The sequence below is a fragment of the Triticum urartu genome, chromosome 6A, assembly GCF_056163025.1.
Source record: "Triticum urartu cultivar PI428250 chromosome 6A, HENAU_Tu73, whole genome shotgun sequence".
Taxonomy (NCBI): domain Eukaryota; kingdom Viridiplantae; phylum Streptophyta; class Magnoliopsida; order Poales; family Poaceae; genus Triticum; species Triticum urartu.
The window spans coordinates 12,655,382-12,676,241 of NC_141878.1; the positions used below are offsets into that span (position 1 = coordinate 12,655,382).

General features: G+C 50.7%; 1 protein-coding gene across 1 annotated transcript; it reads left to right on the forward strand.

The window, feature by feature from the left end:
• Positions 1 to 411: 411 nt before the first annotated feature.
• Positions 412 to 3,943, forward strand: LOC147963173 (uncharacterized). The gene is made up of 2 exons (XM_087527386.1): positions 412 to 1,649; positions 2,259 to 3,943. Exons 1-2 carry the CDS (start codon positions 847 to 849, stop codon positions 3,730 to 3,732), a joined length of 2,277 nt encoding a protein of 758 aa, XP_087383512.1. The 5' UTR covers positions 412 to 846; the 3' UTR covers positions 3,733 to 3,943.
• Positions 3,944 to 20,860: the final 16,917 nt, after the last annotated feature.

Below are 20,860 nucleotides of genomic sequence, written 5' to 3' on the forward strand. Positions count from 1 at the left end.
ATGCCATGAAGGTTGCACAGAATCGCCGTTACGTATCACGCCCAATACCTAGCAACTCCGATTTCACGGCAATTAAAAGTTAGTGAAGAATAAGTAAAGCCAAGTTCGAACGATGCAAATCCATCTCGAGTGGGTTTCACCGCTCAAGGCAACTATGATATCAGCAAGGTGGCGTTATTGCCACATGAGGCGCCTGCCGGTAGACCCACAACCACATTGCGCAACACAACGCAACAAGCCGCGAGCGAAAGCCGGAAACCGTCACCAGTTATGGTTTCCGCAGTAATGTCCGTAATGAAAAAAAAATAACTTGATCAAGCCCTCTATCCTGACCTTTATGTCACAATTGAAACCAAACACATGTGCGAAGATAGATAAGCTCCAAATAAATGCCATCACATAAACAAAAGAGGAGATGTTAATGAGAGAGGGCATTCCCCAAGCAGCAAGGCTCCATTCAAACCGGGACAGGGAGCAGGAGATGAGCCATAAAGGGCACCCCATCCACGAATACGGGCATCGCCGAGGACCCCTTTCCAAAACCGCCCAAAAGATAAAGCTGGGCGGCCAAGAAGCAAAATGGAAACCTGCCCTGCCCTTAACCCCATCCCCATCCCCTCCGTTGTCACTCCGGGTAGTCCATATCCTCTTCGACCTCACCCTCGCCCACCAAATTCCGATTCCTGCTCGCATTTCAATTCCGGAGCTGCCACTGTTGCCCAATCATGCGGGAGGCGGAGTAATTTCAGGTCGGGGGTGAGTGAGCCGTGCTGGTGGTAGTTGCTGGGAGTGGGGAGTGGGGAGTGGAGTGGAGTTGGGAGGGGTGCGGCGGCGGCCATTGCCGAGATGCAGTCCGGGTATGGAGGGGTGTCGGAGTTCCAGCAGTTCATCATGGACGGCGGCTTCCCCATGGCGGCTGCCCCGCAGCAGCAGGCGCAGGCGGCTGCCGCTGCGGCGGCTGCTGCTGCGGCGGCGGCGGCGGGGGGGCAGGAGCTGGGCGCGCCGTTCAGGTACCAGCCGCTGCACCACCACGCGATGCAGCACCATCACCAGCAGCAGCAGCAGCAGCATCCGGCGCAGATGCCGCCCCACTTCGCGCACTTCGGCGTGGCGCCCGCGGCGGCGGCGGCCGGCGGGATTCCGTTCACGCAGCAGTTCCTCAACCACCAGGCGGCGGCCGCCGGGCACCACCACCAGCAGCACCACCACCTCCAGCTCTTCCACCACGAGCAGCAGCAGCAGCAGCAGCAGCAGCATCACAAGCCGCAGCCGCCGCCGGCGAGGTGGGCGCCGCAGCAGCAGCACCACCAGCACCCGCACCAGCAGCAGCAGCATCACCACCACCAGCTGGGTCTGGACGTCGAGGCGGCGGCGGTCCCGGAGAGCTCCCGCGCCACGTCCGGCGGCGCGGCCCCTCCCGGCGTGCCCCCGTTCCTCGCCGCCGCCATGAACTTCAAGCTGGCCGTGGACCCCGGCGGCGGGAGCGGCGCCACGGACGACGCCCTGAACGACGGCACGGGAGGCGGCGGCGGCGCGGGCAGCGGCATGATGCTCCACGGCGGGGGCGGGGGCGAGGACGAGGCGGCCACGGAGAGCCGGCTCCGTCGGTGGACGGGCGAGGAGGAGACCTCCATCAAGGAACCCACCTGGTACGCCCGCCACCATCCGTCACTGTTCCTCCCGCAATCCATCCATGGCTCGGCGCCGCGCACATGTCAATTCCTCCGCCCGCCGCCCGGATCCACTCATGGCGGACCGACGGACACGGAAAGGAAAGGGGGAGGGGGGAAAAGATTGCATCTTTGTTGGCTCTGCTTTGGATGCTCGGGGGTGGGGAGCAGAGCAGAGCAATAATAGTGGCATGATTGAGAGAGACATGGACGGAAAACAACACGCGCACCTGAAAGAAAACAAGCCCCTGATGCCGATGATTCCTCCACCAAAGACCGCCCAACTTTTGTTCCCTTTTAGCATCCTCCTCATTACATCACGCGAAAGAGAAACTCTTTTCTTGCACAATTTGCCATGCACTATTTGCCATGCAGATGCAGATGGGATGCAATTCTTGGTTTCCTGCTGCTAGTTGCGAAATTGCTCCGAATTCGTGCCATGGCAGATGAAATTCTTGCGAAATTGTTCCGATTTTCTTGTTGCCTTTTGCACTTGGCATTGCCAATTGGTTTGGTTTGTTTATCATTGCTTAATGCTGACTTGAATTTTTTGCGTTTGGTTGCTTTGTGTGATGATGATTTGTGTAGGAGGCCGCTGGACATCGACTACATACACAGCACCAGCAGCAGCAGCAAGAGGGCGGGCGCCGGGAAGGAGAAGGTGGCCACGCCGGAGTCGCCGGCGCCGGTTGCTCCGGCGGCGAACTACTTCAAGAAGGCCGGTGGCGGGGACGACAATGCGGGCGCTGCCGCGTCTGCGGGTGGCGGCGGCGGGAACTACAAGCTGTTCAGCGAGCTGGAGGCCATCTACAAGCCGGGGAGCGGCGGCGGTGCGGGGCAGACGGGCTCCGGCTCTGGCCTCACGGGCGACGACAATGCCATCCTCCCGCCGCCGTCCATGGCCGACCTCCCGGGCGGCGCGCCCGCCGCGGCCGTGGACGCGCCGCAGGCCAACACCTCGGAGACTTCAGCCGGGGAGGACGCGCCGGCGGTGCTGCAGCCGCAGCCGCCGCCTCCGCCTCAGCAGGCGTCGGTGGGGGAGGCGCGCAGGAAGCGGAAGCGCCGGCGGCAGGAGCAGCAGCAGCAGCTGACCGCGTCGGCGTCCTTCTTCGAGCAGCTGGTGCAGCGGCTCATCGAGCACCAGGAGGGCCTGCACCGGCAGTTCCTGGACGCCATGGAGCGGCGGGAGCGCGAGCGCGCGGCGCGCGACGAGGCGTGGCGCCGGCAGGAGGCCGACAAGTTCGCGCGCGAGGCGGCCGCGCGCGCGCAGGACCGCGCCAGCGCCGCCGCCCGGGAGACGGCCATCATCGCGTACCTCGAGAAGCTCTCCGGCGAGACCATCACCCTCCCCCAACAGCCGGCGGCCAACCCGGCCGCGCCCACGTCCGCCGACGACGCGACGAGCCACGACGCCGGCAGGGAGCTGGTGCCCTACGAGTGCGGCGAGCTGTCGCTGCCGCTGATGAGCTCGTCGTCCCGGTGGCCGAAGCACGAGGTGGAGGCGCTAATCCGGGTGCGGTCCGGGCTGGACAACCGGTTCCAGGAGCCCGGGCTGAAGGGCCCGCTGTGGGAGGAGGTGAGCGCGCGCATGGCGGCGGCGGGGTACGGCGGCCGGAGCGCCAAGCGGTGCAAGGAGAAGTGGGAGAACATCAACAAGTACTTCCGCAAGGCCAAGGAGAGCGGCAAGAAGCGCCCCGCGCACGCCAAGACCTGCCCCTACTTCGACGAGCTCGACCGCCTCTACTCCCGCTCCGCCCACGGCTCCGGCGCCTCCTCCGCCGCCGGCAACACCAGCGCCAAAGCCACCGCCAATGCCATAGCCACCGCCGACGACGCGGCCAACAAGGCCAGCTCCGAGCTGCTGGACGCGGTGGTCAAGTACCCCACCGACACCCACTACGGCCCACCTCCGGGGTTCCCAAACGACGGCAATGCAGGCGGCAAGGAGGACGGCGAGGGCGACGTGGACATGGGCAGGGCGGCGGGGAGAGCAGGCGAGGAGCAGGACGACGAGGCGGGCCAGAGCCACGGCCACCAGGACGACGACGACGACGATCATTAGAGCTTGATTAACTAGGACTGCATGCTTAGCTAGCTAGGACATGATCGATCGACGCCGGAGATAAATTTGCTTCTTTTTCCTCTTCTTCTTCTTTGCTGCTGCTGCTGCTTCTGCTTGTTGTTAGCCTACCATGGATCAATCATCACTTACTTGTTAGTACTACTACTACTACTGCTTATATATCTACAAGAAGATTAGTTTCATTAATCAATTCCATAATCCCAAGCTCAAGCTAGGCTTCCTAGACATTTGTGTTTGTCGAGCATGGCCGCTTATACTCCCTCCGTTCTGAATTACTTGTCGCAGATATGGATGTATCCAGATGTATTTTAGTTCTAGATACATCTATTTCTGCGACGAGTAATTTGAAACGGAGGGAGTACTATTTTGTGGTTATTTTTGTAAGTGTGAGGACGTGTGATGGTCAATGGGAGAGGCAGTGTCGGCAGGTGCATGATTTTCAATCATTTTTCACCTTGTACGGCCACAGGGAAAAATAGTGAGGAACCTGCTGGCTAGTAGTAGTAGGAAAAAATAATAAAGTGGTGTAGTACCATATATAAATCACAGTTGTCTTTGACTGTCTGTCTGTGGTCCTTGATCTGGATATAACTCTGGTCACTATACTCAAATCTCACTGTGATAGCCCTAGCAATAATGAGAGGTGTATATACCTGCCATACCTGTATTCTACCTACCAAATACGTTACTGTAAAAAAAATCTACATAGCAATGTTCATTGGGTAGTCTTATGGAGTGAAACCTCGCAGCCCTATCGGAAACAGAGAGCCGGGAGGGGGAGGGGGGGGGGGGGGAGAGAAGGAAGAACATACGCAGATGAGCTTGGTGTCGATGAACGACGATGATGATCGGTGGCGAATCGATGTGGAAAGGACTAATTTTAGTGGAACCTCATGGAGAGTCAATGGCCATCGGTAGCAAGTCAATGAGAAGGTCCGCAAGGGCAGTAGAATGGGCGCATCACAAGAGGACCGAGCCCGGGGGGAGACGTGTTGGCGATGACGACAATGGGTGACTGAATGGCGAGGCCGATGTGTGTACGTGTGTGGAGGGGGGGAGACGTGTTGGCGATGACGACAATGGGTGACTGAATGGCGAGGCCGATGTGTGTACGTGTGTGGAGGGGGGAGGCCAGGCGTGCAACCGTCGAGATAGAAGGGGATGAAATTCATGCTGCAGAGGAAGGGTCTAGGCGAGCGTTGTGCCACATTGCTTTGTCAATACTTATAAACTGGATCAGCCAAAGCCTAAGGGGGACGTTTAGCTTTGGCCGCTTTTGAGCAATATATTCAGACGGGAGAACTCTCCCCCCGGTGATTCCTCACAAAAAAAAAGCAATGCCTTGTGAACAATTATACGTTTTGGCCTTCGAATTTCAGGCAAGTGCATTTCTCGGTTGTACGATGGCTTTGGACCCGGCTAGGCAGACTTGATGATATTTGGACGGCCCTGACACGCCTAAGATGATGGAACAGTATTGATTGATGAGCATGGTGGTCCTTGCAACTTGCAAGGAGGAGGACATGGAAAGCTCGGGCACGCACGTACGTACCATTCGAAGCTCGTCACAATGTATACGTGCGTACGTACGTACGTATGTGGCGCCTAGGGACGTGGCCTGAGGAGCTAGTCGGGCATGGCTTCGTATTCTTTGAAAAGAAAAGGGCATAGCTTCGTACTTGAACGGAAAAAAAACATAGCCTCTTGCTGTATGAATATTTGATTTCTATAACCGATATGCATTTTTGAATAATTCAAATGGTATAATAGGGTGATCGTCGACGTTAGCTGATCGAGAGGGAAGAGGGAGGGCGACAAGGATGGTTAGGCAAACACAAGTGAAATAAGAAGACAAGGAGAAGCGTGGGAGCGTCGGAGGACTGTCAAAGAAGGAGCCTCCAATCCATATTAATTTTCGTCGATTTAATACAATTTAGTATTAAAGTTGGACTAAACCAACGACTAATATGGATCAGAGGGAGTAACAATCTAAGCTCGTGTGCTCCTACAGTTTTTTTTCAAAAAAATGCTCCTACATTTTTTTTCAAAGGTAGGAAGACATTACGTATCGGTCGGGAAGAGGAAACCCCAGTCTGTTTTCATTTATTTTTCGAGTTGAACCCCAAGTTTGTTGCCTCCTAGGTCTGATGCCATTTATTGGGTTGTTATAGTGCAAGAGAAAAGAATCACATGCAGCATATTTTCGTACTCATATGCAGCATTGTCGAACTAAACATACATAAACGTTGCAACATTTCAAATACATCCAAACAACAATACTTTCTTATAGGCCATCACAACAAGCAGTCGCTGAGAAAAACCACCGCATCATATGACAACGTCGGGTGTGGGTACCTGATTATTTAGGATGGCCCCGACACGACACGTCTCGTGTGGCTCGTACAGTAGGTGGTGAAGTGCCCCGACGACGACGGCGGCGGAACATAAAACAACGAGTCTCATCAGGCACGTGTGTGTGTGCGCGCGCGCGCGCGCGCGTCTGTGCGAGGACTCGTCTGAAATGCATGGACAGGCGACCCGACGCTGCTGTCTGTCGGAGGTGCATACAAGCTACGGATTTGTAAAGCATTTGAACCACACGAGCTGTGCATGTGTATACATCATACATCACCGCAGTTAGCGAGCACATATTATACGCAGAGACACACACGATGTGAGTTTAACGCCTAGAAGAGTGTACTGGAGCTGCGTCAATTAATTTGGATCGAAGCGATAGTGTATTCGTTTATGCGAACTAGGCATAATTTAAATTGTTAGGTTCCTTCTAGTAAAAACCAACACACATGTGCTCACGTCATAGACTTGGCATGGGGGGCCACGTGGTTTTTCTAGGATTTATTTTAGTTTTTCTCACATTGTTGTTTCTATTACGTACGTGTCTATGGGCTATGAGGTGTCTCACAATTTTGTGAACATGGATTTTTTTTTTGCGGGAAGTGAACCTCAAGATACGTTCGCTCAATCTCTTGGAGGTGATAGAGGTAGGGTGCGTGTGCACATTCTTTCATATGATTGACCGTGCATGCTCGTTGCCAGCGTCTATGTTTGTTTTGTCTTTGTAAAACAAGCATATATTTGTTCGTGATATGAGATGCTCATTAGCTGAAATTGGGTTTTAAACCCTTTTTTATGAAAAATAGATGCTCGTGTATTATCAAGATTCATGAAACATAGAAAGAAGAAAACACATAAATAGAGTCATATGTATTCTTGAATCATGAAGAATTTGAAATCGTACAAAAGGTTTGAGTTGACCAAGGAAAATCTACAAAATTGAGTGCAAAGAAAAATCTTAGGGAAGATAATAGTGAAGTACTAACGTCTTTAATCTTGCGAATCCTATGAAATTTGTTTGAACCAAAGGATTTGCATATTGATTTACAAAATTTGTCAAAACATGTGAATAAAAAAATACATGATCAAATCGACATGTCCAGTTTAACCCTATTGGATTAGAAAAAAAATTCTTGAATACGCATGAGTGTGCATATCATATAGTATTAAAGAAGAAAGGGGAAGAACCCTCCACGCTTACATTACATCATGGATGTACAGGCGTTTCCTCGTCATCCGCCTATGCACTAAGCTGACTACTCGCCATGAGCCCACTCCACTGCCGCTATGAAGGTCGCCGCTAAGTCTCCACGCAAGATGCCCGCCAGCATCCAAACCCTACTCTCATTTGCGATTCGCTCCATAAGTCGCGTAAGGCATATTGCCGCCCCATCGAATACTGTAGCGTTCCTGTGTTTTCACAACTCCCACAGACTGAGCAGACAGATGGTGTGGATCATCTTCGCTTGATGCCCGTGCACGCTCTGCCTTGTGCACCAATCCTGCAATGCCTCGCTCGCCTGCGGTGCGCCGCTCGGAATGCCTAAGGCTGTGAAGACATGGGTCCAAACTTCCCGTGCTAGCACGCACTCCACGAGTAGATGTTTGATCGTCTCATCGTGCTGGTCACAAAAAGGACATGCGCCCTGGTGTGGTAGGCCACGCCGCGCCAATCTGTTCGATGTCCAACACCGGTTCATGATCGCTAGTCATGTGAAGAAACATCACCGGAGCGGAGTCCTTGAACGCCACGTGGATGGCAAGTACATGGATTAATTCAAATAGTGTTTGGGAGGATGGCAACTCACTCCAAAATGCAGTGCGCAATCCTCTAATGATTCTAATCATACAAATTAAATCATATGCGGAGAGAAAAAAAATCATAAGGATCAAAGTTCTCTTACGAAGTTCCTCGGAATCAGCGGACCTCTAATTTTGCCTCGCAATTCCAGAGATTCGTGCCTCATATTTATACAAGCACTGTCAGAGGCAATACTAAAAAAAACTATTGTGCAAATACAAATCTAACCATTTGACGTACGCACAATGCTGATTTGTTTTTGAGGATCGATATATTCCTCTTGGAAACTTGTGTACACGAAGGAGTAAATTAGTGTGTGGCTGGTGGTACAATGCTGATTAAGAAATGCGGTCAGGTGGTGGTGGCCTCCATCATGATGCTGTAATCGCAGATTATGCTGCCCTAAACTAATCGGCACCCGTATCAAATCCAGGCTTATCTTACTCTCCCTGCACACGCTCCAGCTGCTGCCGCTGCACACGTATAGAATTATTCCAGATCTCGATGCATGCGTGGACAAGCTGGCTGAGGATCAATCAACAACACAGTTTTTCGGACTGGACCTTCGTTGGAAATTGTCATAGCAATCTTTCTGCTTTGTTGTATCATTATTTGTACGGTTTTGTTAGTATTCCCTCCGTTCCTTTAATATAGTGCGTGTAGATTCTTTTAAAAGTGAAACTTTACAAAGTTTGATCAAGTTTATAGAGAAAAATATTTACTATATACAATATCAAATATATAAAATATGAAACTACAGCTTGTGGTGAATCTAATGATACATGTTTGGCATTATATAAATGTAAATATTTTTTTCTCCACGAACTTGATCAAAATTTATGAAGTTTGACTTTTGAAAAAAAAATGCACTATATTATGGAGCGAAGAGAGTACTGCAAATATTTGTGCTATTCGTGCTACTAATTGTACACCTATTTATTTGCGAGAAGTGCTGTTATTGGTGCTACTAATTTTCTGGCAATATTTTTTGCGGTAAATATTTGGCAGTAAGTTGTGATTAGGAACTCTGATGATCATTAGTACTAGTATTACTATTACAATTTTTCTTGGCGGTTTATTAATGCTACTAGTTGCTTGGAGCTTAGAGGAAGCAGAATGTTGTTTAGGCAGCGAGCCCAACTGATTTAGAATTTGTCAGCAGCAGCATTAGCGAGTGAGCTTGTCAGTGTTTAGTTTTTTCTAGGGTGTGTCAGTGTTTAGTTGGGGACGTGTGCGGTGGCGGTGCAATCCAATCGGCGGGCGGCGATAGGTAGGACGCCGGTGGGCTCCGTCCGTTGGACATGTCAGGCCCACGCCGACGCAGCCCAGGACCATCACCGTCTCGTCGGCTTCCTCCGAGCGCGGCTCCGCCATTCCTGTTCTCCTCGCTCACTCTCTAATGAAACGACGAAGCCAGACGACGACGAGCCGCCTGATATTCCTTCTCTTTATATTTTGTTTTTCTGATGAAGGGATCTATATATCTATCTATCAATCTGCTTCCCCTTATATCGGAGGAGAATATGCAGCGTGGCCTGGAGTGCCAACGAATTCAATTTCAGCCAACCACCGGTCACCAGATGGTATGTACACCAGACAGTATCTACCTGTCTCTACAATGGTCCACAGACAAGTATAGATCTGAAATTAAAGATTTCAGTGGTCCAATACAAGCTAACAAAATTTGAAATGTCCCTAACGTGTTGCTACAAGAGTATACTATTTTTCATCATCTAGCTCACGCAACAATGCCGAAAATAATGAGGCAACAATGTTCGGGGCGGTGGCTCTGAGACATCTCGGCGGTGGCCATGGCGGAGTGGCTGCGAGGACAGCACGGCGGCTGATCGTGGCGTCAACGAAGGTCATGGTGATTTGCGGCGGAGGCTTTATGTTTACTGATTCACGATGATGGTGATTTTTCTCGGCTCATGTTTTTGGGCAGCTGCGGTGGTGACGCATCTTTCTGGTCCTTGTGTGGAGACGATTTGCGCCTCATGTGGCTACACGCAGATCGGTAATTTTTCTCCTAGTGGTGTCATCCTTGGATGCTAATCGTCTCTATTGGGTGCAAGATCGGTTGGTTTTAGCCTCCATATTGGAGGTTCCCGATGGCATGCTTCGATAATTAGATTTCTTTTGCTCGGTGCAGAGGTTTAGAGTGCTCGACAGCGTCAAAGATGGTATCTGATGACTCAACTTCTGCTTGATGTGTGAAATTCGCCTTGTCCAAGCTGCCCCTAATGACGGGCCTAAATGGCTATGCTAGGCGGTTTGAACTCTCGACATCATGGAACCAATGGTCGATGGAGACGGCAGGCGTCCTTATGCACTGCTTGGCGGGATGTGCTGCGTAGGTGTGTTCTAATGGTGTGGCTAGGTCTATGTATAGATTGTGCGTCTTCATAGTCGTGCGATGATGGTTTGGTGGGTGATGACAACATAAGGTCATGTCGGCTAGGTGGTGCTCTTTCAGCTAGCGCAGGGGTTTGAGTTTCAGGGGTGAAAACTCTAAGCCCGATCTTCATTAGTTGGACCGGACAATGTCGTCTTTCACACGATGTTCCCTTGTTAAAAACACTGCATTAGGTTTCCCAGACTACTCTTTGAGGTGAAAACCAAATAGGTGACCTCGGTGGTTGGGTCCAACTACGATGCCGCTCATACGTCGTTCCCTTTCGGGAGATGTCGTTGTTGGATCACTTATCATGTTACTAGGTTGCCATCCTCGATGTCTTGAGTAGCTCTTTAGGCCATGTTTGTAACAAAAGCTAGGTGTGATTAATATCTACTCGATATTAATATATTTCCTTTATTAGAAAAGTTCGGAGGACTATGTCACAATGTTTGATGATTTTAGCTTCTCGCTCGTTAAGGTGGCAGTTTTGATGCGACTCTTTTGATACCGAGAAGTTTTTTTTGAGGGAAGGCCATCATGGCTAGCTTTATTGATTCAACGAAGGAAATACATCGTCCACGAGACTAGAGACGAGGCAGCTCGGGGGCTCCTCCGTCCAAGTAGTGGAGATCTTATTACAATAACAAAAGTTAGCTAGCACATGCGCCGCTTGATTTCTCGAACGTAAACAGTGTTTAAAAACGACCTTCCCAATCGAAGACGTTAGATCCAGACACTCTGCATATATCGGTGCTGCTGCATTCCACCATCTTGACTGACCCTGACAAAAATTTATGACACTGAGACAATCCGATTCAGCTTCTACCCTCGGAAATCCCAAAGAATTGGCAAAAAGAAGACCATCCCTCATTGTTGTTGCTTCAGCTGTTTCTACATCTGCTACGTGGATGATATACTCACATTGGCCTGCTAGGAATTGTCCTTTGTCATCCCTGATAATTGTTGCGGTAGCTCCCACACCTTCTTCAACTAAGAAAGCAGCGTCCACATTCAACTTCACAAATGCCGGTTCAGGTTTGCACCATCTCTGATCACCTATACACTTTTGTTTGTTGTTCGCCTCATGGAATTTACTTGCAATAGCTAGAACTGACATATGCCATCTCATAGAGGGTGGTGGTTTACCATTATGAGTAAGTTCTCTCTTGATCCACCACAGATACCATGCGCCAACCAGCAACACCTGTTTGATATTCAAGTTTGGCTTAATTGGCAGGATCTTGTCCGGTACTGTTAATAGATGCTCCATAATAACAGAGCCCGATCTATCAATTTGCTTGGCCTCATCCAAAATTTCTAAAATGCCAAGGTTGTTCCAGAGTTCCCTAGCATGGCAACAGTCAAAAAAAATATGGTGGCTATCTTATTCGCAAAAGAGAGCGAGAAGAGGAGGCAAAGCGCGAGCGAGAAACTAGAGAGCAACCTGCGCAAACATTACTCCAACACCGTGTCCACTTCCCGGACTCCGCCGAGAAGAGGCCATCATGGTAACACACTCAGTTGAATCATTTTAATTAATTAAGGTTCAAGTTATCTACAACCGGACATTAACAAATTCCCATCTGCCCATAACCGCGGGCACGGCTTTCGAAAGTTCAATCCCTGCAGGGGAGTCCCAACTTAGCCCATGACAAGCTCTCACGGTCAACGAAGGAATAGACCTCCTCCCAAGACGTTCCGATCAGACTCGGTATCTCGGTTACTCAAGACATTTCGACAGGTTAAAACAAGACCAGCAACACCGCCCGAATGTGCCGACAAATCCCAATAGGAGCTGCACATATCTCGTTCTCGGGGCACACTCAGATAGGTCAAGCTACGAGTAAAACCAACCCTCGAGTTTCCCCGAGGTGGCCCCGCAGGCTGCCCGGTTCGGACCAACACTCAGAGGGAGCACTGGCCCGGGGGGGTTAAAATAAGATGACCCTTGGGCTCCGGTAACCCAAGGGAAAAAGAGGCTAGGTGGTGAATGGTAAAACCAAGGTTGGGCATTGCTGGAAAAGTTTTAATCAAGGCGAACTATCAAGGGGTTCCCATAATAACCCAACCGTGTAAGGAACGCAAAATCCAGGAACATAACACCGATATGACGGAAACTAGGACGACAATAGTGGAACAAAACACTAGGCGAGAGGCCGAGCCTTCCACCCTTTACCAAGTATATAGATGCATTAAGATAACAAGATAATATAATGATATCCCAACAAGTAAATAAAAGAATGTTTCAACAAGGAACGGCCTCCAATCTTCACCTGCAACTAACAACACTATAAGAGGGGCAGAGCAAAGCGGTAACATAGCCAATCAACGGTTTGCTAGGACATGATGGGTTAGAGGTTCGACATGGCAATTTGGGAGGCTTGCAAGCAAGTGGTAGGCATCGTAGCATTGGCATAGCAAAAGAGCGAGCAAACTAGCATAGCAAAGATAGTAGTGATTTCGAGGGCATGATCATCTTGCCTGCACAGTTGTCAGAGTTGACTGGATCCTCGAAAGCAAACTCAACGGGCTCCTCGTTAGCGAACTCGTCTCTCGGCTCTACCCAAACAAGACAAACAAGCAACACGGATACAATCAACCACGTGCAAGAATCAAGCAATACGATGCAACGATGATATGCTATGCGGGATGCGATACGGGATGCAAAATGCAAGATATGACAGGAAACGCATGAACCTGGCCTCAACCTGGAAAACCAAGTGTGCCACTGGAAAGATGAGATGAAATCGCTTGAAAACGATATAAATAACGCCGGAATCGGAGTTACGGTTTGGAAACGGCAAGCGATTCAAAAATGACATCGGTCTGCGATTTACAGCAAGTAGCCAACTAAATGCAATGCGATGAACATGCTACAGCAACCAAACATGACAACAAAATACATGGCAGGGATGCACACAAGATGCTTAACAAAAGTCTAGCACTGAGCCACGGCCAATTCATCAATTAACAGGTTCAAACAAGCATGGCAAAAATGCATATGTCAAACAGATCTCAGACTTAGTGAAATCAACACTTGTCTGGAATTTCAGATCAGGTAGCCCTCTTCGGAGCCACAAAACTACATGCTACAGGACCTGAACATGGCAAAGTAAAGCATGGCATGGAGCTACTGAAAGAGCTTAAGAAAACTCCCTTAGTGACCTTGAGCCAAAAGGGATCAAAAAATACAATTGCAAGCATGTGAACATAGCAAAAACATAATCAGTTTTCAGACTTAGTGAAAACTGGCACATGCTGAAATATAACTCAAGTAGGCATGTTTACGAGCTCGATGCACTCACTACGGTACAAGTCATGGCAAGACAAGCATATACCCATCAAGAAGGCACAAAATTCAAGCTAGACATGGCAATAACAATAGCATAGCATGCACAGATCACCCACAACATCATCGGCAAAATTGCAAACAAGTTGACAATCTGCCCAGATTCACAAAGTAGCAAAAGTAGAGCTCGATTGACTCAAGCTAGGGTGCTACATAATTGCAAACAAAGACATGGATGGATAGAGCACTACAATATTAACAAAACATCCTTACTGACCCTCCTCAAAAGAGGCACGGATCACTAGGAAATAACAAGAACATATGGCATCATGAGATAAACAGCTCAAAGACTTAGTGGAATTGCCAAGTCCCTGAAATCAGAATTAGCAAGTGCACCACTTTGCAAGCTTGTGCTAGTCACCACACACATCACAAAAATACATGGGTTACACCTCTGGAAATATGGCAAAACCCTTAACAAAACATATGTAGAGCATCAGGGCACATCATGCACACAATAATCATGGCAAAAATGACAAAAAGCTAAACGGAGTAGCAGATCTGACAATTATCTCAAGTAGCCCTCTTCTAACAGCATTTCAGGCATCAAGATGAACTCAAATGAAAATGATGCAATGGAATGAAATGATGTACTCTCTGAGATGAACATTTTGATATGCTATATGCATAAATCGGAGCTACGGATGCAAAGTTACAAGGCCATGAACAGAGGCACTTGGATCTGAGAATTTCGGGACTTGGTGAAAATTATACCTCCGGAAAAAGTCAACGGGCGGATGAGGATATCCGGGACGAGGAGATCCGGGCGGCGCGGGGCTGTGTTTGGATGGAGGGAGTGGTGGATCTGGTCCCGGTTGGCGCGGATGACGAGGACGGCCGTGGAGCTCGCCGGAGTTGGGGGAGATGGCCGGAATCGTCGAATCCGACGAGGACGGCGGGGCGGCGAGGCGATGCGGGCGGCGCCGGCGATGCACACGGCGGGGCCGGCAACGCGCGGCGGCGGTGCATGACGAGACGGGCGGCGGGAGGCGGCAGAGGTGGCGGCGACCGGGCGGCAGCGCCGGTGGCGAAGAGCGGCGGCGGGGCGGAGCTGCAATGGCGCGGCGGCGGAGGTGCGCGCCGGCGAGAGGCGAGGCGGCGGGGCGCGGATGCCGGCGGCGAAGGCGGCACACGGCGCGGGCGGCGGCTCGGGCGCCCAGGCGACGGCGCGGGGAAGCAGGCGCGGGGAGGCGAGACCCTCGGGCGGCGGCGGCGACCAGGCCCGCGCGGGCCGGACCTGGGACCCGCGGGCCGCGCGGCGGAGAGAGAGAGCTGGCCGGGTGAGGTGGCGGGCGCCGATTGGCCTGGAGCGGCGGCGGGGATGACGTGGCGGCTCCCCATTGGTGGGAGTGAGGTGGCGGCAGGCGGTGGACATGTCCGGCGCGGCATGGACGCGTCCGGCGGCGCGAGGAGAGTGATTTTAGGGTTTCATCCGTGAATAAATCGGAGGGGGTCACATATATATAGGTAGAGGGAGCTAGGAGAGTCCAAATGAGGTGCGGTTTTCGGCCACGCGATCGTGATCGAACGCTCTAGATGATGGAGAAGACTTAGGTAGGTTTTGAGACAAATTGGAGGGGTGTTGGGCTGCAACACACACGAGGCCTTTTCGGTCCCTCGGTTAACCGTTGGAGTATCAAACGAAGTCCCAATGATACGAAACTTGACAGGCGGATTACCGGTAGTAAACCAAGGCCGCTTGGCAAATCTCGGTCCAATCCGGAAATGTTTAATCCCCACACATGAAAGAAAGGTAGAAATGACCACCGGAGGAGAACGGAGCGCCGGATTGCAAAACGGACAACGGGAAAAATGCTCGGATGCATGAGACGAACACGTATGCAAATGAAATGCACATGATGACATGATATGCAATGCATGACACGCAAGCAATGACAAGGCAACAACAGCGAATAACTGGACGACACCTGGCACATCGGTCTCGGGGCGTTACAAGTAGTTTCATTGCGTCCGGCCATCCCCCTCTCGGGAGGATGCCGATATCTCAAGGTTTCTATTTACATTCGAAATATCCATTACCTCGCCTTCCTCCCCTCTAGGTTTCTTCCTGTTTGCATTCTTCTGGGGTGTATTTTCTTGCTCGTCTCCTGTTCCAGGTGGATCAGCTCCTTCTATCCTGTCAATCAACTCGGCCACCAGCGATGGTTTTGAGGACCCTACTGGTAAAATGGCCAGAGCCTGGGAGTTTGCAATAGTATTAGAATCTGTAGCCACTCTTTTACCCAGAATATTTGAGTTTCTAACATCCTGACTATTGCCTGCATTCTGGTTCCCTTGCTCTATCTCCATTTCTTCTACTCCTTTAGTGTTGTACAAAGCATTATGCCTCCAGCTATTCATGGTTCCAGGTCCCGTGGCAAACGGTGTATCACCCCGACCACGGCCTGGACCGGAGCCAAGAGGCAGTTCCCAACGCCCGGCCTCTCCTCGTCCTCTCCCCGCATTTCTTCCAGGACCGCTGCCGCGACCACATCCCCTGCCACCACCCACTAGCATGAAGTCCCCCCATTCTAACTTGCTCACATCATGTTCTCTAGTGCCACATTCCTGGTACCAGTGGCCCATCATGCCACAATTGCCACAAAACATAGGGATTTTTTCATATTGGACTTGATAGTATTCAGTTTCTTCATTCTTCGTTACAGAAACAAAGTGGATTAGCTTCTTTGTCACATTCAGTTCAATCCTTACTCTTACAAACTCCCCTGCGAACCCAGCCGGGAGAGTAGTCTGGACTTCTAGAATCTTTCCCATCTTGCGGCACATACCCTTGATCGCAGCAGGAATAAGAAAATTATCAGGTAATTTAAGAACTCTTGCCCAAACAGTGATCTTGTCAAGTAGAATAGATCGTGGATTCTTGAACCCATCATATTCTGACAGCAATACACCTTGATCCCTAAACAGCCATGGTCCCATATTCATGGCCTTATTCCAGTCGCCAAGACATCCAAATTGAATTGTGAAGAGATTATCTTCAATCTTACGCCAACGAACCTCCCTTGCGGGATCCCAAGCTGCCCTCATATCTGAGTACAGAGCCGAGGGGCTAAACCCCTTATTCGTGTGCACCTTAGCGATGGCGAGCCACTTGGCCGCTATCGGTTCATCCTTGAATTCCTCCTCCCAGACAAATTTCTCTTCTTCCTCCTCTTGGAGATCCAATCTGCTTAACAAAGCCTCAACCGGTTCCTTCTCTTTCCTTGTGCTTCCTGATGCATCTGGCGCCGCCATCTTGGTCGGTGCCTGAACCCTAGCCCTCTCGCAAGAGCAGTTTCAGACCCTCTTTCCGTACCCCCACCTAGCCAAGCCCCAGGGATCTAGACGAAGGGTGGGAGACGGCGGGGAGTACCCTTTGTCTGACGGAGGTCGAACTCTTAGCGGACGGTGCCGCCAGAGGAAACCTAGACCCTCGAGGGGGACAAAAAACTCTTAGCATAACTTTGATACCGAGAAGTTAGTTGGGTATGTGTAGGCCTAGTCATCAATCTGTGGTTGTCTTTTTTTTTTGCGGGGTCATTGGAAAAAGTACCGTTGACAATAATCTCGGATAAGCCCTACGCCTCTGCATAATTGCGTTCGAGTGGTGTTCTACTCGTCTATGCTGTATTTCTTTCTTTTGGTGTATCTATATGTTGTATTTTGTGTTTATAAGAAAAATCAAATCATTTGACAAAAGAAATATTCTTCAGTGATTATGCACTTGATCAATTAGGATCAGTTTAATTCAATATGTGCTCCTGTGATGCTGACCTAAACCTATCAGTCTATCACCCAACACCCATGGTCTCTCTCATGGACGCTCTTCTAGTTAATTTGTGTTTCCCGCGGCATGCATATGCATGGTACGTATGGTACGTGAGTAACAAGTGTGTGTGCGGAAGAGGCCGACAGAATTGAATTTCCGATGGACCCATGCACGCATCGTTATCGATCCCATGCTACCACATGCATGCATGATGCATCGTGTTGAGGACGCAAGGGACCGTCCTATATGCTACTCTTCGCTAGCTATTCCTGCATGTTCGGACAAATACTTTGTACGCTACACGTACGTACTGTGTCCGGCCAACTGTTGGATCGATCAGGACGGTCGGTCCTAGCCTTGGCCACTTGTCTATCCAAAATCGGGCATGATCAATCAGCGCGGTAGCTTGCTAGGGAAGTGATGGCGAACCCCTCGCCGGAGATGGCGCCTTCGCCCGCGTGATCTCTGCGGTGGTGGCGACGGTGGCCGGTGGGTCGAATGGATGGGGAGAGTTCCTATTCGCCGATTTAAGCGGATGGTGGGATCACTCCGTTTGCTGTTCATCATTTCAAAAAAAAATTGCAAATGTAAGAATAGTTCTTATTCATTATTGTCAAAAACTAGTTTACGAAATGACCATACAAATATATAAGAAAATAAAAATGTTCATGTTTCAGAACATAAATGCTCCTATAGTCGGCATAAAATGTCTATTGAGAAGCAAGCAGGTCACAGCCCAGTTAACAAGTTACAAGAGCATCTCCATGGACAAGCGAATTTATGCACAAGCCATCGGCAAATTAAAACTTCTTCATTAACAAGCGTAACGACAAGTCAAGGAAACATAACTATCAGTCTATCACCCAACACCCATGGTCTCTCTCATGGACGTCTCCTGGTTAATTCGTGTTTCCTGAGTCATCCATACGTATGGTACGTATGGTACGTGAGTAACAAGTGTGTGTGCGGAAGAGGCCGACACACTTGAATTTCCGATGGACCCATGCACGCATCGTTATCGATCCCATGCTCCCACATGCAGGCATGATGCATCGTGTTGATGACGCAAGGGACCGTCCTATATGCTACCTCTTCGCTAGCTATTCCTACATGTTCGGACAAATACTTTGTACGCTACACGTACGTACTGTGTCCGGCCAATTGTTGGATCGATGAGGACGGTCGGTCCTAAGCCTTGGCCACGTCTTGTCCGAAATTCGGGATGATCAATCAGCACGGTAGCTTGCTAGAGAAGTGATGGCGAACCCTTAAACCGCTTGAACATGTTTGGATCATGGGGTCTGCACCGTAGAACACAGCAGAAACTTTTCATCTGGTGCCCAAAGCAAACAAACAGTCTGTTTGAGTAATAATGGGCCAGAGCGAGGACCTGGAGGCGAAATGGCCCTGCCCTTAAAAAAAAGAAAGGCAACGCAAAAAGAGAAAGGAAAGAAAAAAAGGAAGAAAGGGTCCCGCCCTCTGCATCGATGGTACAGATGTTGACATCACCTTACGCATGTGCTTCGTGCGGCGATGTTGGACCGGGTTACATGCCATGTAAACAGCACTGACGTTATCACAGAAGACAACGGTGGCGGATGGAAGAGGACGATGAAGCTCGAGGAGAAGTTGGCGAAGTCAGCAACACTCGGCCACGACATGGGCCACGGCGCGATACTCGGCCTCGGCACTGGAGTGAGACACCGTGGCCTGGCGTTTGGAGGACCAAGACACCAGGTTATCACCGAGGTAGACACATTAGCCAAAGGTAGATCGTCGAGTGTCGGGGCAGCCGGCCCAATCTGCGTCAGAGTATGCAGTGAGCGAGGCGGCCGGTGTGGAGTGGAGCTGTAGACCGAGGTCGAGGGTGCCACGAACATAGCGAAGAATCCACTTAACGAGGTTGAGATGAGGTTCCCGGGGAGCATGCATGTAGAGGCACGCTTGCTGAACAGCATGTGCAATGTCGAGGCGAGTGAGCGTCAGGTACTGAAGGGCCCCGGCAAAACTCCGGTACTCCGTGGCGTCGGTGACGAGAGGACCCTCGTCGGCGGAGAGCTTGCAACGGGTGTCAATGGGCATGACACACGGGTTGCAGTCCATCATGCCAGCGCGCTGAAGAAGATCATTGGCATACTGCCGCTGCGAGAGAAGCATCCCGGAAGAAGACCGAGAGACCGAGATCCCGAGGAAGTAAGTCAGGTCCCCGAGATCGGTCATTGAGAACTCCCGGTGAAGCTGCCCGGTGATGTGCTGGAGAAGCGCGGCGCTGGACGCGGTGAGGATGATGTCGTCCACGTAGAGGAGCAGGTTGGCCATCTCAGAGCCGTGCCGGAGCACGAACAGAGACACGTCGCTCTGAGAAGCCACAAAGCCCAGTCGATGAGCATGATGAGCGAACCACTGGTACCACGCGCGGGGCGCCTGCTTGAGTCCATAGAGTGACTTGTGGAGCAGGCAGACATGGTGAGGACATGTAGGGTCGATGAAGCCGGGTGGCTGCTCACAGTGGACCACCTCGTCGAGATCGCCATGGAGGAAGGCATTCTTGACGTCCAGCTGATGAACCGGCCAAGCATGTGAGACGGCGATGCTCAGCACAACGCGGATCGTGGCCGGCTTGACGACGGGACTGAAGGTCTCGTCATAGTCAATGCAAGGCTACTGCGAGAAACCACAGACCACCCACCGTGCCTTGTACCGACCGAGAGCACCGTCAGCACCAAACTTGTGCTTGAAGATCCACTTTCCTGAAACAATGTTAGCACCAACCGGTCGAGGAACAAGAGTCCAAGTGCGGTTCTGAAGGATAGCATCGTACTCCTCAGTCATGGCAGCACGCCAAAGAGGATCCTGGAGAGCGGAGCGATATGTTTTGGGAATAGGAGAGAGAGGATTGTTCAGCCGAGAGATTAAGTTTATTAATGGGCTGAAAAATACCACACTTGGCGCGAGTGAGCATGGTGTGAGTGTTGGTGGTGGAGGCGGTGCTGTCGCGAGAGCGACGAGAAGGGGGTGGGGGTGGTGGTGTGTAACACCCCGGATATGATTTTCCCAATATGTACTCCAACTCTTGCCGTTTCCGGCCTTAAGTTATTTTATTTTCTCGGGTTCGGGTTTTTGTCTCCGTGTGTTGTTGTCGTTGTCATGCATCTCATATCATGTCATCATGTGCATTGCATTTGCATACGCGTTCATCTCATGCATTCGAGCATTTTCCCCGTTGTCCGTTTTGTATTCCGGCGCTTCGTTCTCCTCCGGTGGTCAATTCTACCTTTCTTTCGTGTGTGGTGATTAAACATTTCCGGATTGGACCGAGACTTGCCAAGCGGCATTGGTTTACTACCGGTAGACCGCCTGTCAAGTTTCGTACCATTTGGACTTCGTTTGATGCTCCAACGGTAAACCGAGGGACCGAAAAGGCCTCGTGTGTCT

Bases quoted from the DNA above. Each gene is read 5' to 3' on its own strand.
- LOC147963173 (XM_087527386.1), top strand. From the start codon at position 847: ATGCAGTCCGGGTATGGAGGGGTGTCGGAGTTCCAGCAGTTCATCATG. The intron at 1,650-2,258 runs GTACGCCCGCCA...TGATTTGTGTAG, and splicing joins TCCATCAAGGAACCCACCTG to GAGGCCGCTGGACATCGACT.